At 44.9% G+C, this 18,429-nt stretch overlaps 1 protein-coding gene across 6 annotated transcripts in view; it reads right to left on the reverse strand.

The window, feature by feature from the left end:
* The window catches only part of LOC147456360 (beta-phenylalanine coenzyme A ligase-like), a 74,677-nt gene that overhangs the window by 21,787 nt on the left and 34,461 nt on the right, over positions 1–18,429 (reverse strand). For 3 of the 6 annotated variants that reach the window (XR_015188454.1, XR_015188456.1, XR_015188455.1), the window contains exons 4-6: positions 1,022–1,089; positions 784–886; positions 436–654 (exon numbers count right to left, since the gene is read on the reverse strand). Coding sequence is in view for 2 of the 6 variants with exons in the window: in XM_086514875.1 (XP_086371001.1) it covers positions 541–654; positions 784–886; positions 1,022–1,089 (285 nt within the window). In the remaining 4 variants the exon portion in view is untranslated. Of the gene's footprint in view, positions 1–321; positions 655–783; positions 887–1,021; positions 1,090–18,429 lie in introns of those variants that run through there. The other 3 variants (XM_086514875.1, XM_086514873.1, XR_015188457.1) reach the window with 2 other exon arrangements.

The following is an 18,429-nucleotide window of genomic DNA, read 5'->3' on the forward strand; positions in this document are numbered from 1 at the left end:
ACTGCTACTCCTCCTGAACCTCTACTCCCATGCTCAGATCTCGGGACTGTCCTGTGGGCTGTCTCCCATCTGTATCTCACCACATGTGGCATAAGCTGTCCGGGGGCCTGATGCGTCTCTGAGAGAGAGAGAGAGAGAGAGAGAGAGAGAGAGAGAGAGAGAGAGAGAGAGAGAGAGAGAGAGATCTTCAGAACTAAATCTTGTGCACATAACACGATCAAGAGAGACATGTAAAAAAAAAGAAGATACAGGGAGACCAAGAACTTAACTTACTGAGTATAAGAAAGGCCAAAACTCTGAACGAAACGGAAGACCAAGAGAGACAAAAAGAAGATTCACAATAACATTAAGTAAGAAAACTCTTTTACAATAAATCAATGGGCAAAATAATTGAGAGACGCTCAATGAAAGAAACTGTCTAGATTTCACTCATACCTGCCTTCTTATACATAGCAATTGGCGTGAAGAAATTGTACAAGGAACCCCCCTCCTTTCAAAGCTTTATTTCACAGCCGTCTGCAAACCCAGCTTTATGATGCACTACAGCTTAGACCCGGCCTTGGCAATCAACTGCCGTCTTAATATCTTTCCAGAGGGTGTCTTTGGAATGCTTCTCACAAATGACACTTTGCGGATTTTCTTGTATGGAGCCACCTATTCAAACATCACATGAAGCATATCTTGACGAAACAAGTGGAAAGAGAACCCCAAAGAGACTTACACTTGAAACAAACCAGAAGTTCCACATGTAGATACAAACACAAGCAGTTCAGAGTGGCGTACCCTCTCTGCAACAAAGTCTATTGCCTCTGCTGCTGACAATGTGGCTCCTCCAGCTACGACTATGTAGCCTACAGGTATCTGGCCAGCTTCTTCATCAGGATGCCTATAAAGATAGACACAGAAAAATTTCAGCTGAAGCACAGAATGAACCAAAGCACGCTTTCAAAGAGCCTATATCCTGTTGACTATCCATGAGGTGTCTACTAAAACAGAGAGAACAAAGGGTTTGGAAGCTCACGGAACTACGGCTGCATCTTGAATCAGAGGATGAGATAAGAGAACATCTTCGAGCTCCGCCGGTGCGACCTAATCAGTCATTAAAAAATAATTCAGTTTCTTCTTATTGCTTTAAACAGCCCAACTGCAAGCATGATGAAATCGACATTAAAACATTTTTCTTGTTGTACAATACGTTGTCTATCGTCTGGTGTTGAACTCCTGGCACAAAGTAATTTTCCCAACATGGTTTAATACATAAGAGTTTGCACTAATGGATCATCAACAGAAACAGACCCCTACCAATGCCCATAAACGTAATGGTACAGGTAGCTTAGGATTTAGCCCTAGGACAGATGTCAAGTCCCAAAATATCCTGTAAAAATTGCTTTTATTGAGCTACCTCCACAGTTTTGGTTGCTGGAGATGTTGAGGCAAATGGGTTCTATATTTGGTATACCTTTTAATGTGCTCAGTTCACACCCAGACATCTGCGCCATCTATTAAGTGGCTACCACCCCTTCCAAGGAGTTTCAAGATCACTTTTGAGAGAAAAGGGGTGCTACACTCACGGAGATCGTGGTTACGGGCAGACCGAACCAGTGCCTTAGGTGACTTGTGATGGAGCATCTGGTGAGGGATTGACCTAGAGGGCGACAACAGATACAGATTGGTCGCGACTCTCACAGCCACAGCCGACTGGTAGTGAGACAAAAGTTGGATTAGGCAAAGCAACCCCCAAACAAACCTTCTAAGGAGAGGTTACCAGATCAGGATCAAGAGGATGTCCCAGAGTAGCTGGAAAGACAGCATGAGAACCAGCAATCGAAGACAGCTCAAGATCAGCCTGAGGTGCCCCAAGATAAACCAGTTCAGCAGCCTTCAATTATTTGGATGTGGATGTACAACCCAAGTGTTTTACAGTCCCTTGGCTTCTATGAGCTACCATAGGAGGGGTTCTTACAACGAATACTTTATATCAATTAGGTAGCTAGCAATAGACACGTTGATTTTGCTACATCGCCTGAGGCGAACAGAGCTTTTGGCAGATTTATGTAGGTCTCTTACAGCCCGAGAGCTTCATACCACTTTTTAATCAGAGTATCTTATTCCTTCATGTATCCTATGGTTTGTATGGGATTTTTCCCGATGATACTATTGTGTATCTTCCAAGTTTTTCCCATATTTCTTGTATATGGACCTATGGCCAATTTTTTATGTAATGCAAAGGGTCACAACCCCCACTTTTTGCTCAAGTAGAGAGAGAGAGAGAGAGAGAGAGAGAGAGAGAGAGAGAGAGAGAGAGAGAGAGAGAGAGAGATGAAATGTTACATTAATGTCTTCAAAAGGCCAAAGTGACCTATGAGACCAAAAAAGTTACAATGTGGTGGATATGATACAAAGTCTTGAGTAACAAAGTAAAAATACTATGGAATCCTAAGCTGCTAGATGTGAACTAAGCAACTAGCTGGGATTGTGTAGGATATGAGTGGGGGTTGAAGCGAATGGGGGCTAATACAACACAATGTGGGAGTATCCTTAGAAAGAGCTAAATCACAGGAGATCCAGCATCGGTCGCTAGCGGATCTCATCAATCTCCTCCATGGTTCAGTACTCTGACCGGGCGTCGTGCATGTTGGGCCAAAGTGACCCGAATCCTCTGATGCATCCTCCATCAATGCTTTGTAGGTCTCCGCAACCGCGGACATCTGAATCTCCCCAGCTTGGTCGCTCGATCGATCAACATGCCTCTCGTGTGAGGAGAATGTGGGCTCTACTGTGGTAACAGCTCCTCCAGATGTCTAGTGTCTGCTCTAAAGAAGTCTGTGATTCGTCTTTGAGACTGGTTAGCCTCTCCTCTCATCAAGCTCTCTTTGTGTCTGCGCAGCTCGAGCAAAAACAAACCTAGGCATCTCTAGTCCTCGTATCCCATGACTCTGGAGAGTGGTCCAAAGCCCTCTCTGAACAAGCAGCGGAAGTGGCCTCGTATCTCATAGTAGAGTAGGCATTAGCATGGGTAGTGCAACTCTATCTCAAGCTGTTGCCAAATTCGCTTTATCTGACAGAAAAATAATTCTAAATGAATTATTGGACTTATAAGTAAGAGGGTTTTCTCGCTTGGAACACCAAGGAAAAATAATTCTAAATGAATTATTGGAATTTTAAGTGAGAGGGTTTTTTTCTCACTGGAGACATCCGAGTACAGAATATTCCTAGTGCGTCATTCAGAGTAATGACGGGAGCACTGTGAAAGGGAATATCTGTAAGGCCACCAGGAACGGGTACTTCTGATGCGTCACATCGGATGGGTGATAGGGAGCATCGGGAAGAAGTATCCAACCATCCGGGAACGGACATCTCTGATGCGTCATAGGATGGGTGACAGAGAGCATCGTGAAGGAGATTGTACCGTAAGTTCGGTAGGAAAGGACTAGGTGATGGGTATTCCTGATGCGTCACAAGGTGGGTGACGGGTGCATCGGAAAGGGAATATCCATAGTCGGGAGGAAATTCTGAACTGTGTTAGAATTGTGCACAAGGAAAAAAGCAAGCACTTGAATGAAGATGGGTTCAAAGGAAACTTTGAGGAAAAACAGATGCTTTTTGAGAAAGCGGGATTGCTTTTCGGGAAAGCAGATGCTTTCCCGCGAGGAAGTCTATGTCTGCATTGCAACTGTGCATGTGATTGCATCCACGGACGCCTGGGAAATGCTGTGAAAGCATTGTTTTTAACTTATAGGTTTTATTGAGTTTGGGCAGGTTCAGATTATTTTTAAAATACGCTGGCCGTCCACTTAATAAGTGGGCAGCCATCTGATAAATAAGGCAACAGATCAGCCAGCGTTTTCTCTCTCTTTTTTTGACAGAACACCAAAAAAAAAGGTTTTTTTTTTTTGAAAAAAAAAAAAAAAAAAAAAAAAAAACGGTCGCGATCTCTACGCGAGCAGCTATTCGTGCCCGTGGCTAGGAGCTATAAAAGCATCACATGCCCTCACTCAGAGAGGAGGACCAATCTTTGCAAGGAGGAGATGCTGCTGCAAATTTCAGCCGTAAAGAAGACGTTGCAGGTGATGCCCATGGCTGCCCAAAGTGTACCCGATGTCGCCAAGACCCAATGCGCGAGTTCCCTCGCGAAGAAGTGCCTACGGAGCGTGTTTCCATCGCGACAAGCTGCTGTTTTTCTCTGTTTTCAGCCCATAAACGTCGTAGACGGGGCTGATTTATGAGAAGGAACCTGAGAACACACCTCTTTTGTGTGTAGGATTGGAAGAGAGGATTTTCTATGGAGAGATCTCTTCCGGGGAATTGCTTTTCGAGAACGGAGTTGCGTTTCGAGCGTCGAGACTTTGAAAGTAACGATTTTCATGTTATGAATTCGAGTATTTGTTTGCAGGTGTACTTCCTCTTAGTGAGGGAGTAGGAGCAAAGGAAGGTATGAGCCTCTGCAGGAGAAAAGCGCTCTGAGGAACTAGAGCCAGATCAGCCCAAGGGTTTCGTACCCGAGTTTGGGAAGTAGATCCACGGATCGGAGGAAGGTAGTCTCTCAAGTTGTGATCCGGAAGTTGGGATTCCCAAGTAAGGACTTCGTGTCCGAGAAAGCGGAGTTGTTCTGTGGGAAGAGGACTCTGGAAAGAGAGTTGGGAAAGAGTTGCAGGGATGCCATGCCCTGAGTCTGGAAGGTGAGATCCAGAGGCGAGAACCTTGATTCTCGAGGAATTGGAATAAGGAACGGAAGTTCCTTGGAATAGGGTTTTGCCCTAGGAATCGGAAGCTGAGGCTTCCGGGAACGATCAAGTCTTATTCTAGAACGAACGTGGTAATACGTTCGGTTCAAGTGCTTGTATAGACTTCTCCTCGGTAATAAAGATACTATTACAGGGGGGGACCAGCCCATCTTCTGGTCCCCAGTACTGTGTCGATCTTCTCACTCTCTATCTCTCTCTCTATTTATTTCTCTCTATATCCTCTAGCTTCAGTAATAAGTGATAAATCCTATTTATCCGAATGTATTTTATATTGTTATGCGCTCCCGTTTGTGACACAAGCTCCATGAGACACAGGGGGCATGTCTTGGCCTCTGCTGGTACTCTGCTGCATCTTTGAGTCTCGACCCGAAGCTGGTGTGAAGATGTGCTTATCTGGCCAATAGCACATCGCATCCCATGAGACAAGTGGGTGTCCCTGTATCTGGGTCTCGTCACAAAGCCGTCCTTCGTAAGCTGGAGAAGATGTCTTTAGAAAGCCATCTTCGTGCCCAGCTCCTGTGCTGGCTGTATTTATGTCCTCCTGGTGTCTAGTTGAGTCAGGTCCTGGCGGATGAGCCTTGTGATCTTGGATATGTAGGAGTTAAGAGAGGGTGCATCCAATGAGTACTGGAAGGGGGGCAATCTGTCTATGCTGAACCCATGTGCCTGAAACCATGATGTCATCTCCCCATACCAGAATGTTGTATCTCCTTGCATGGCTAACTGTCGAGAGGACTCAAGTGCTAGCGGGCATATCTGTCTGGGAAGTTCCCACAGGCAGTGTATAAAGGAGACTGATCTGGTGAGCGCCTCAACCACTAATGGGGGCGCAGCTAGCTCTGCTAGGATAATGTCACATGGTATTGAAGCCTTGGCTCTAATAAGCCGCGAGATCATAGAGACTAGAGGCTTCTCCATGTCCCCCCATCCATCAGTGCAACCCGACCTCCCATGATGATCGAATGAGGGTCCCCAAATCTCAGCTCCATAGAGCAATGCGGAAGCCACCAAAGTGTCAAAGATCCAGAGCTTCGTCCGAGGCTCCTGAAACTGAACCTGTGAACACACCCTCTCCAATCTACCCAATGCTGCATGGGCTCTGGTCAATCTAGTCTCTGTTGCTCTCCTCAATGAAAATGCTGGTCCACTAAAGACCACCCCAAGGTAAGTGTAAGCATCTGTATACTCCACTGCCTCCTGACCGTATGTGAATGCGGGTGCTGACCTCCTGATCCACTGTGGAGTGGTATTAAACACCATAACCTTGGTTTTACCAAGGTTGACAGACAAACCACTTTCATGGGCAAACCTATGCAAAGCATCCAAGTGACGTTGCATCCCCTCCAGAGTGTCGAAGATCGACAAAATATCATCATCATATAACAAAATAGTGGAATCGATGTCCCTGCCAGCTGTGCACCTCTATCACCATCTCTCTGAATATAGTCAAAAACCTAATCCACATACATACCAAATAGAGTAGGAGAGAGTGGGCAGCCTTGCTTCACCCCAATAGTGGAGTGAACCAGTGTAGATAGACCTCTGAGGTGCGTACATGCCCCACTACTGATTTGTATAATGCCATGATCCCCCAAATGAACTCTATGGGTACTCCCATCTCCTGTAGTCTTCGCATCAATCTAGCTCTGGGTACTGTGTCAAATGCTTTGCGAAAGTCCACAAAGCTACAATAGATCCGTCTCCCATTGATCTGCCCTCCTTAATAATGGCTTTGAGTGTCATGATATGGTCAAGAGTAGAAAAACCTCTCTTGAACCTTGCCTGCCCGCGGCTGCACGTATCCCCTCATTCTCTGCCCATCTACCCAACTGTTGCTCAAGAATGGATGCGTACAACTGTGCCAATGTGTGTCCAATCATGATAGTGCGATAATTCCCACGCTCCATAGGGTCTCCTGACTTGAAGATAGGTACAATAGTAGATAAGCTCCAAGTATCAGGCAAGCCCTCCCACATGGCACGGTTGAACATAACTGCTAGAAGCTCTGCTAGTAGATTTTTGGCATGCATGAAACGCTCAGCCACTAAGCCATCATGATCATATGCTCGGGGGGGGAGGGGGGGGGGGGGGGCTCATAAAAGAGTCGCCATGCCTCACGTGAGTCCTGACTCAAGAATAGCTGGTATAGCTCTACTCTAGTCGAGCCAAAAATGCCCTCTTCTTCCGTCGCACTACGTGTCGAAAGTCAATCTGTGACTGTCTGTGAGTGATGTCCTCCAAAAGAACCTCCCTCTGTAGTCTGGCTCTTGTCTCGCAGCATTTCTCATCATACCATCTATTCTGGGGGCATGCTCCCAAAAAGCCATCTCTGCTCAAGCTGGGTGTGTGGATATGCCTCTACTACTACATCATGTAAAGTCTGTGTCAGTATAGTAGTAAGCTCCTCCAGAAGTCGCCCTAGCTCCTTAGTGCACAAGCGTCTGTAGATCCCATCTATGTATACAAAGTCCGTCTCTCGCGTGAAGGTGTAGCGAGTACCCGTGGCCTTGTGGCGTGTGCTACACTAAACTGGAAAGAGATGGTCATCGACACAAGGGCATGATCCACTGCCACACCAACATGTCTCGGTCCAACCGTGAGATCCTCGATACTAGAGATGAAGCTCGGTTGTGCCATGACATAATCAACTGTGCTGGCTTCATGTCTGTGTAGAAAGCATGTAAAACCTCCTGCAACGGAAAATCTAGATAGCCAGTCTATGTGCAGTCCCCATGTCTATAAAGTGTCCTCCATACTCAGTCAGTTCCACATCATGTGATAGTCTAGATAGGCCAATTTCGGGTCCTTCGCAAAATTAAGCATCATCTTTGTTGCATCGCCCATCAATTGTCGACGCTCCATCTCTCGACGCTCTGCCTGAGTAGGCCGAGGCGGGTCGTACTCCTCGCGTTGTGATCCCTTCCCGCATCTCCGGATGCATAGGGAGTCGACTGATCTTTGCCTGAAGCCATAAGTGCCGTTGGAAAAAAAAAAGGAATCGAATTTCCCGTAGAAGAGAAATCGGCCATGCTCTGATACCACTGTGAGTGACAGACTTGGACACCCCAAGTCGAGAATCTACCGCGACACATTAGGAGAAAGTTGGACTCACTTTTGGGCCCTGTAAGAAGTTCCACGTCGGCTTAGAAAGAGAAAATGAAAATGTTAAATTGTGCATTGTATGTGATACTTTTTTGCGCCAACAAAAAGCCAAAATGACATTCTTTGGTAGATAGCCGCCGTCTTTATCATTCTTATCCTTTGTTCTCTTGTCAGGAATCCAACTAATCGTATGACTAATAATTTGAAATGCCAACTTACAAGCGTTCCCTCCAGAAACATAAGCCACACAAACTCTACCAACTCTAAACATGAGAATATGGCCTTCCCTCCCAAAACCTGAGATATTTCATGAGTTTCAAGTATCTGTCTATTTCTCTATCAACTTTAGGAATGGAGAACGCTTCTTTTTCCGAGGAAAACACCAATTTTGAACTTGCAATCCTCAACCCCTTCATCTTCAACACTTACCCAAAGAAAGAACACACATCATCTTCATGTTGATGTATTGCAAGAGTACGCACCATTGCAGAAATGTAAGAGGGAGTCTTTCTTATCTCAGCGGAAGAAAGAACTTAGAAGGACAAACGAGGAACATCATTTGGATTTGTGGACCAATGGGTTTATTTATCCAAAGGATCCTACGACAAATGCGCCACCTCCCTTTGCTAATATCACTAACCTCTTACATTTCATAGGCGATGGCAAGGATGGACTATTGGGATACACCGACATTTGAAAATGAGAGGATTGAATGCGGAAAGGCAAAGAAACCTCCTGGCGATGGAGAACATGCAACTGAAGAAACTTAATGAAGCATGCTCTCGGAAGATTTCATCAAACAAAGAGACAATCCAAAGCCTTGAGAAGAAGATCACAAGTTTGCGAGAGAAAGACACCGTGCTTGGTAGTCGGAAAAGAAAATGAGATCTGTGCAACATTGAGAACATGAAGATTGGTAGTGGTGGCCTGAAAAAATGAATACGAGCTTTAAGGTAACTCGAAGTTTGTTTCTGATTTTGTATCTTCAATGTGCTTCACTAAGAAAAGGATACACTTTCCTATACATGATCATAACGCATGGTGCTTTTTTGGCAGGTCTTTACTGCATCCAAACTCGAACGGTGTAGGCTTCAATGCCAGAGTGCATTACAGCCGTCTAGTTCCAAAAGAAGTATGATAACTCAGAAAAAATTTCGTAAGTTGAAAGGGAGACTCCTTACCTCCTTCATGAACGAGAATCAGCTAGAACCAATGGAAGTGCAAGCAATACTTGATAAGAGTGGCATCTCGCAGATAGGATACAGGGAACTCTTCAAAGCATTAGCTAAAAAGTCTCAAAATAAACTACAGAGAGGATCATCGCTGCCAAAGCCATCGCATGTAAAGGTTGCTCGCCGGCACGTAAACGATGAGGTGTTGGAGAAACTTGGGTCACCATTCTATATTGAAGCAACGTTCTTAGGCAAGGGCGGCAGAGAGATACAGTTTAACGAGCACAACAACCTCTTTGTTGATCTTGAAGCATTGCAAAGGTATGCAGTTCACTTCTTTGACATCAGTCGAGAGGAGTGCGGTGGGGTTCTCAAGTTTGTTTTGAAGCTCGACGAGTGCGAGGTCTTGAAGAACAAGAAGCTGGAGAGAGTCACCATTACCCTCATGAATAGAGCTCTGGATCCATCAATAACGAAAGAGGATCCACGATACTTCAGCGTGTAATCCGAAAACAACTTTCTAACTCTATGATCATTTCAGGTATACTTAGTTCACTCTATAATAACAAAAATATTGATTATTTGGTTGTTGAGTTTCTGTTTTCATTTTTCATTGCAGGTTGATAAGGAAGATTTTGAAATCCTCGATTGGGTTTTTAGTCAAACCCAAATTCCTTCTATCATCAGTGAACAAAGAAACGGAGTTGTTCTTTCAGTGAAAGGATTTGGTGACTATGCAGTGGAATGGCACATGGCAGCTGACTTAAAGACTTAAGTGTATGTACAACATAACACACGGAGCAGCTGTGGCAAATCCATGCTTATATTGCATGGCTGATGCACAATCTCTTGAGAGTGTGCAATGGAATAGAGCTCCCAACACACATCTTCAAGATAAAACTTTTAGGCCAATGCTTGATATTCCTCTGAGTAAAGTTCACGTCTGTACACTTCATGCACTCTGTCGAATAATTGAAAAGGTGGTTCATTTGTACATATGTTTTGTATGGACATTAAAACCAAAGAGTGAGTCGAAAAGAGTGATCAAAGCATTAGAGGGAGTGCTCTCAGACATTGGTTTGCATGGAGGCAATGTCAAAATCGAAGAGGACCCTAAGATGTCTCAAAGTCGTTACAAGGTACCTAGGAAAGCATCGATAGGAGGCGTGAAAGCCAGAAGGTTTCTTGGGTTTAGCCTCAAAGATTCGGATAGAGAAGAGAGGAGAAACCTGTTCAACAAATAGAAACAGTTACATAAAGTGGTTAAAGACAATGCTAGTGGTGGGGCAATCCAAAATCACAAGACGAACGTGTGGAAATCACTAGATAAAATTTTTCACTACGTTGAGCAACATTCTTGGGACCAAAGTAAGCCCACATCATTTCAAGCAGCCTTGCTGGATTGGAAGAAGGCTTACCTTACAAGGTGGGGTGGGCAACATATCACACATTACATGGTGGGTTAGCATTCTACGTATACAAACAAAATTTAAAATTCTACTCTACTCACCATTTTGTTTTATTTCTATGCAACACATACTGTCAACCATGGTCCATATTTTGCCAAGACATATGGCTCACTATCAATATGGTCCGCACAAAGCATGGAAAAAACCCAATACATGGCAAGGATAGGTTACTTTAAGCACACTAGACATAGGGGAGGAAAGGATAACGCCAATAGCCTATTAGAGTTACATCAATGGACTTATAGACGACTTATTCATAGAGCAACGCAGAAGGAGCTTCTTAAGAGTTCAAAAATTACATGGTCTTTACAACACATCCGCAAAGAGAAGAAACAGATGGCTTGGGGAAACTCAAATGTGGGGGAGCGCCATGCGAGGTGGCGATAGTCACGAGTCAGGAGCGGGAGAAGATGGACCTAAGCCCATCGTTTTTATCCTCTTCGATGCACCTCCTTCTTCCTCACTCTGTACCTCTTCGATGTGCAAGCTCTGTAGACAAGCTCGTTCCTCTATTGATGGCAACATCCCCACGGGCATCAAGCATCTTCTTTCCCTCATAAACAGCCGCTTAGTGTATAAGTCTAAGCTCTCCAGGTCTTTAATCCCTGCAACCAGAGCCTGAGCTGTGTAGGACATGAAATAGGGGGCTCTGAGTGCTTGGCACCCATACCCAATGCCAAAGACGCGTATAGCAAACTGTTTCTCAATCAGCATTAGTCTTTCTGCGTTTAGTGGGAGGGGGTGCCCACCACACAATCTTATTATAACTTTCATTGCAAACAATGGGAACTTTGCATTGTCCTCGGAGTATTCCTTGTGGTATATTATGATCTACAAAACAATATTACAACATTTATGGGCCGTAAGTGAGATGAGTACAATTACCAAGTACTTGAATTGTTTCTACAAACCTTTTTGTGGTTGAAACGCCCGATGTAGTGAGACAACGCCGCATCCTTGCCTTGTACTCCAGTGACAAGCCCTTACGTGAGCCTCCCGCTCTTCTAAGGAAACTATCGTCATATACTAGCACCTGTCAACAAAAAGATAGATCATGATATTTCATCACTAGGCCATCTCCAATACCATCTGAATGCCTTTAAAAATTACCATCTGATTCTCGTCCACTTCCAGCATCGACCTTTCCCACAAGTGAATAGACTGACTATTCATTACTTGAGCTCTAGGTGCCACGGGCCTATCCATGTTTTCCAAGCCGAGTTGTTTTGTTGTCGATTGAAATTGCTCATCTGTTGGAAAATTGGCCTCTCCGGACTTCGCTTCATTGAATGTATCTTTGATCAGTTGCCACCCTGAAGTGAATTGTGAGTCGTGGACAGCTGTGTCACCAATAAGATGTTGGTCCACTCCATCATCATCCACAAATCCCATGTCTGCCTCACAAAAATTCGCAATTGCAGCTAGGCAGTAGTCCTCCCGTATATTCAACTCATGCATGATATCTGTGAGCAGAACGTTGTGGGAGTCGCACGCCATAGCAAAGTTGGGAGCGCAATTCAAGGCAAAGTCACTTCCTTATTTGGGCTTTCTTGCTCGCACCCTAATGCTGCATTTGCAAGAGAAGTAAGAGTTAAGCTCGCATCAAATGTTTCCTTTAATACCTCTACCCGCTCTTCTTCTGGGTCAAACTGCACCTCCACATCCTCTACCTCTTCCTCCGGCACCGATGGACAACTACCGAAAGTTGTTGACTGGGAAGTCTTTGACTCACCATCCGTCTGCAAGTACAAGTAACAGACAAACCCGTGGTTGAATTCCACTAAGCGACACTTTTTTAAGTGCTTCATACACCTGTCTTGTACAAGCAGTGCATTGGAGGGACACTTTTCTAGACAGCGATTCAGTCTCCTTGCCGCACTCTTGTCAGGGTCAAGGTCCGTTGGGTACACATATCTCATGCCATCAATTGTCATGGAATTGTCACAAATGACTGCCTCATACTGTTGAAAATGGCTTTGTAGGTACTCAAATGAGCAAACTATGATCCTCTATATAGAAAACTTTGCATTAAACATTCCTAATAGTTCTGGTGCACAGTGATGAGCACGAGCGTTGTATAAGAACGTGAATAGTTTTTCTTCACATGTATCCTCACCCACATCGTCTGTCTCCAGGACTATGATACCCATGACTGAAAGAAAAAGCAAGCCAAAACTACTATTCAAAATTGGTCTGTATTTGGTGTCACAACCAAGCGAATATTAAGCCTGGAGTATCCCTCGAGGTCTCTATTCGCTTGGTTCTGTCCCGTGCGCTAATGTCTGATAGGTGACATGACTAGAGTCAGAACCAGGCGAATAGGGGCCCCAAGAATCTCCAAAGATTCGTATTCGCTTGGTTCTGACCCAAGTTGAATTTATACTGTACCCACGTTCATTCAGAACGGGTGGATTGGAACAGAGCATTTAATGTTATCAGTAAATGCTCTGTATCCTCGCCCACATCGTTTGTCTCCAGGACTATGATCCCCATGTCTGAAAGAAAAAGCAAGACAAAACTACTATTGAAAATTGGTTTGTATTTGGTGTCATAACCAAGCGAATATTGGGCCTGGAGTATCCCTCAAGGTCTCTATTTGCTTGATTCTGTCCCATGCGCTAATGTCATAATAGGTGACGTGACTAGATTCAGAACCAGGCGAATAGGGCCCCAAGAATCTCCGAAGGGCCCTATTCGCTTGGTTCTAATCCAAGTTGAATTTACGTTGTACCCACGTCCATTCGAAACAGGTGGATTGTAACAGAGCATTTAATGTTATCATTAAAAGATATATAGGCCTACTCACTCACTATGCCCAAACATAGCATTGAATAACAACTCAGGCACGGTCACATAAGGAGTAATTATTCTAACCATGCGGTGCATGGAGAATCTCAACTAATACGTACGATTTGTAACTATGTCAATCTTGAGGTTGCGAGACTTTTAATCTTACCCTAACGACCACTCTTGGTCCTTGGAGTGTTGTTCCCCTTGTGCCCTAACCCCGTAACGTAGTGGCTTCGGTGCGCACACAGTTAACAACACACACACAGGGGGAGGGGGAGAGAGAGAGAGAGAGAACCTATCTCTACAATATCCAATGGCGCCGAGTTGGATGGTGATGTCGCAGGTCGCTGAGAGCAAGAACCAGAAGGTGGCCAAGAGGAAGAGGACAAAAAGGCGAAGGCAAGGGCGATGGCGACGCGGCAGCAAAAGACTCAAACCAATGGAGGTCGCTCAACGCAGGATCGCGAGAGGTGTCCAAGGGGAAGAACGCAGAAAAGGCGAAGGCAAGGGCGGTCTGTTTGTTCTACTTGGAGATGGAGATGGCGACTGCAACGACGATCGACGTCCGACTCTAAACGGTCACTCGAAAAAGGCACGTGGGTTGTGCTCACAAGGACAACCAGTTTGGGAGTAATAAACCGGCTCAGATTCCCATGCAGTACGATCTACCAACCACAATCTCGGGTGTAATAATGCGCATAAGTGAAGTTGTTACCCTCGCAGAGGTAAGCATACTAAGTTTAGAGGCAGTACCCTCGCCAAACATTTTAACTATACCCTCGCCCCAGTTGAGGCTCATGCAATGAGCAAACAGTAAAAGCTTGAGCACTCTTCTGCCTCTTTTCGCATCCTCCACTGCCCAGCGTTTTAACTCTACCCCCGTCGATGCTAGCAATAAGCAAACCATCTCTTTTGTGCTCCCAACCCTTTTTGCGCATCCTCCTCTTACTCTCTAGTGCTCCTCCTTTTTGTGCATCCTCCTCTTACTCTTGTTCTCTAGCGCTTTACTGACGTAGACCTCTACACACAATGAAGAGGTATGCTACTACACTTTTGTGCACTTGTATTTTGTGAGGTCAGCACCAAGCGAATAAGGGAAGGCAAACTCTGTTTGTTGCACCTGTTCGCTTGGTACTGACCATCGTTGCACCTGTTCGCTTGGTACTGACCATCGTCTTTATTAATGATGTTTGCTATTATACTTTTCTGAGGTCAGTACAAAGCGAATAAGGGAAGGCAAACTCTGTTCGTTGCACCTATTCGCTTGGTACTGACCATCGTCTTTATTAATGATATTTGCTATTATACTTTTCTGAGGTCGGTACCAAGCGAATAAGGGAAGGCAAACTCTGTTCGTTGCACCTGTTCGCTTGGTACTGACCATCGTCTTTATTAATGATGTTTGCTATTATACTTTTCTGAGGTTAGTACCAAGCGAATAAGGGAAGGCAAACTCTGTTCGTTGCACCTGTTTGCTTGGTACTGACGATCGTCTTTATTAATGATGTTTGCTATTATACTTTTCTAAGGTCAGTACCAAGCGAATAAGGGAAGGAAAACTCTATTCGTTGCACCTGTTCGCTTGGTATTGACCATCGTCTTTATTAATGATGTTTGCTATTATACTTTTCTAATGTCAGTACCAAGCGAGTAAAGGCAATACAACCGTATTTGGTGCACTTCTTCGCTTTGTGCTGACCCTAGAAATCTTAAGTTCCTTGTGCAACAAATGATATGTCGTTTTCTGTTATGCTATTTGTAGAGATGCCTCGTGCAAAGGCCATGCCTAGAAGAGCAACAGGTGACTCTTTGCATGCTCAAGCAAGAAGGCGCCGATAGAGGCGCACAGAGGTGTCCTACAAGAGCTGCAAAGGATTGAACGACACATGCAATCGGCCATTCCACGTCTTCCTTGCCAGTGAGTAGTACGAGAGATTTGCGAGCATTGGAGAGTGGGCATGAGATGGGCCAGCAGTGCACTTCTCTGCCTGCAAGAAATTGCAGAAGACTACCTCGTTGAATTCTTCAGTAATGGAGATATCCTAGCTGCCCCTGCACACCGCGTTACTATCATGCCGCGGGATTTCGACACTCTTCGGAGACTTCGTTTCCGCTACGATAGGATGCTTCAGCTAGTACCTATCCGCGATAGTAGAACCATGGATATTCTTAACATCCCCCCTCTCCATTCTTGTGCACGATAGACAGAGCCTTCTAGGGTTGAATTAAATAGCAGAAGGACACGATCACGGATCGAGAGAAATGACACAGATGGGCAGGCTGAGCCAGCCGATGAGGGGCATGAGCAGGCCAAGGTGAACCCTGAGGCGGTCGTTGAAGAAACAGAGACAGTTATGGAGGAACCAGTTATGAAGCAAAATGAGCAAGGCATGGAGGATCCGGAGCCAGTTAGGGAGGAGCCTGTGCCAGTAAGGGAGGAGCCTGTGCCAGTAAGGGAGAAGCCTGTTAGGAAGGAGCCTGTGCCATTAAGAGAGGAGAATGAGGCAGTCACGGATAAAGCTCAAGAAAGGCAAGGGAAAGCCTTTGCTTCACAAGGGCCATCCAACGAGGAGCCTTTATCAAAAGAGTTGATTATTTTAGAGCAAATCAACGAAGAAAACGAAGCGGAGTTGCAAGTTTTGATCAGCGCAGCGCCTCTGCATGCACAGATACTGCTTCCTGGAAGGTCAGAGGAGGCCTACATTTTCAACCTCGATCAACAAAACTTCCTTGTGCATGAGCGGTTTCTCGAACTCCAACGCAACGGATGCGGTCGTCAACATTGCTATGTGGTACTTCTCAAGCTCTTTATAAGTCACGTTTGGTTCATTAAATGGCTCACTTCCGCTAAGACATGGGTCAATACCAAGCGAGTCAGTGGCTTATGGAATTGGATAGTTATACCACTCGCTCGGTATTGACCCATGTCTTAGCGGCAATTGTCAACGTTGCTATGTGTTACGTCTCAAGCTTTTCTTTATAAGTCATGCTTGGTTCATTAGATGGCTCACTACCGCTAAGACATGGGTCAATAGCAAGCGAGTCAGTGGCTTATGGAATTGAATAGTTATACCACTCGCTCGGTATTGACCCATGTCTTCGCGGCAGTCGTCACCGTTGCTATGTGTTACGTCTCAAGCTTTTCTTTATAAGTCACACTTGGTTCATTAGATGGCTCACTACCGCTAACATGGGTCAATACCAAGCGAGTCAGTGGCTTATGGAATTCGGTAGGTGCCTCAATCGCTCGGTATTGACTCATGTGTTTGTGGCAGTGACATGCCGCTGAAATATCTAAAGTATAATCTCTACCATTGATTCATGTTAGGCACGCTATCTCGCTTCTGCCCGCTGATGTTCAGAACAAAATATACGTAATAGATCCGTTGATCTCGCCTATGCTGCAAAAAACAACGGAGTTTCCTTTTTGGCTTTGTTGGGCTGGTTTAGCAGAGTCAGCGTTTTCTGGTCACTGCATACAATCAATCGTGAGTTTCTTCTTGCCTTATAAAAATCATGTTGGATTTAAGATCTTTCTCCTTATCTTTGATGGTTTTGGTGTAATGATCATTGGAGTCTGTTGTTATTTGACCTTGAAGATAAGATTGTTTACTACGCAAACTCCGGGCAAAGCAGGTTGTTTCACGGTCGTGTAAAAATGTAAGGCCTGGATACATTTGGAAGCAGTATCTCTTTGTAATGTGTTACTGACTCAAGTGGTTACGTATGTAGTGCCGCAAAAAAATTTGTATGCTGTGTAGAGCATGTTTTGTTAGAACATGATCTAGGGACTACCATCCGACACGAACGGGTCACCGTGCCCACGCAGGTTGATGACTATAGCTGTGGCTGGCGAACTTGTTTGAATGCCGTGTTGCTCCTCAGTCAAATTTTGGATGTACCAAACGTAAGTAATCGTATTGTTTCATTGTTTGTTTGCTGCAACATTTGTATTAAAAGAATCAACATCTTTACTTACTTTCTTATTATCACGCTTCTACAGAAACTTCAATTACATAACTACACCCCCAATGATGTGCGATATTTTTATGTAATGGCCATCCAGCATATTATAGTCTCGGTAAACAGACGTACAAGAGAGGAAGGGGCAAGAGCTGAGGAGTTCGAACAGGCTTGCATTGACGAAATGACGCAGCGCTACCTGTCACAAAGTGATAACGTGGCGGACAACAGAAACCCTAATTTCTGCCAAAAACCCTAAAATTCCTGCAAACCCTAATTTCTGCCAAAAACCCTAATTTCCGGAAATCGCAGAGGTGAAAAAGCAAAATTAAATAAATAAATTTCGGCGACGCAAATCTCAGCTTTTTGCTATGATTTGGGAAAAAGAGAACTTGCTTTTTACTGGCTCTCATTGAGAGAGAGAGAGAGAGAGAGAATTTGCTTTTGCTTTCAGAAGCTCTCTGTGAGAGAGAGAAAAGAGCTTTTGCTTTCAAGCTTTTGGGGCTCTGCTTTTGGGCATCCCTTGTAACTTTAAATAAGTGGTTTGGGCATTCACTTCTTAGAGCATCTGGACGCAGAGTCTGAGAGTGAAACCCTAACCGCTCTCTTGTACTTTGATGATTGATTAATACAAAAAGAAATACAAAAAGGGGCCCCAGTCTTTGGGGCCAATATCTCTAGGCACGGAACTCCGCCGGGCCAGTGCAAATCTATTGTGATCTGTGAATTGTTTTGAAGTAGTTATTTGGTGCTGTCGCGGTTGGTTCTTGACTTGGAGTGTCCAAGTCTGTTACAGTGGTATCAGAGCACGGCCGATTTCTCTTCTACGGGAAATCCGATCCCCGAATTTTTTTCCCGCGGCACCTATGGCTTCAGGCAATGATCAATCGACTCCCTCTGCATCTGGAGATGCGGGCTGGGATCACAACGAAGATTCAGACAGAGAGTATGGCCCTCCTCGGCCTACTCAGGCGGGGCAAAGAGAGATGGAGCATCGTCGATTGATTGGCGATGCAACAAAGATGATGCTCAATTTTGCCAGGGACCCGAAGATAGCAAAATATATGAACCAGACCTCTTTGGAAGAGGTACAAATGGAGTGGCAAAGAACCACAACACCACTCCCGAAACCCACTCTCAAGAAACCTTCTGCCTCCATGAAATATACGGAGAAGGAACTAGAGGCCG

The sequence above is a fragment of the Adiantum capillus-veneris genome, chromosome 6 (genome assembly GCF_014529385.1).
Source record: "Adiantum capillus-veneris isolate H3 chromosome 6, ASM1452938v2, whole genome shotgun sequence".
In the NCBI taxonomy this organism is placed as follows: Eukaryota; Viridiplantae; Streptophyta; class Polypodiopsida; order Polypodiales; family Pteridaceae; genus Adiantum; species Adiantum capillus-veneris.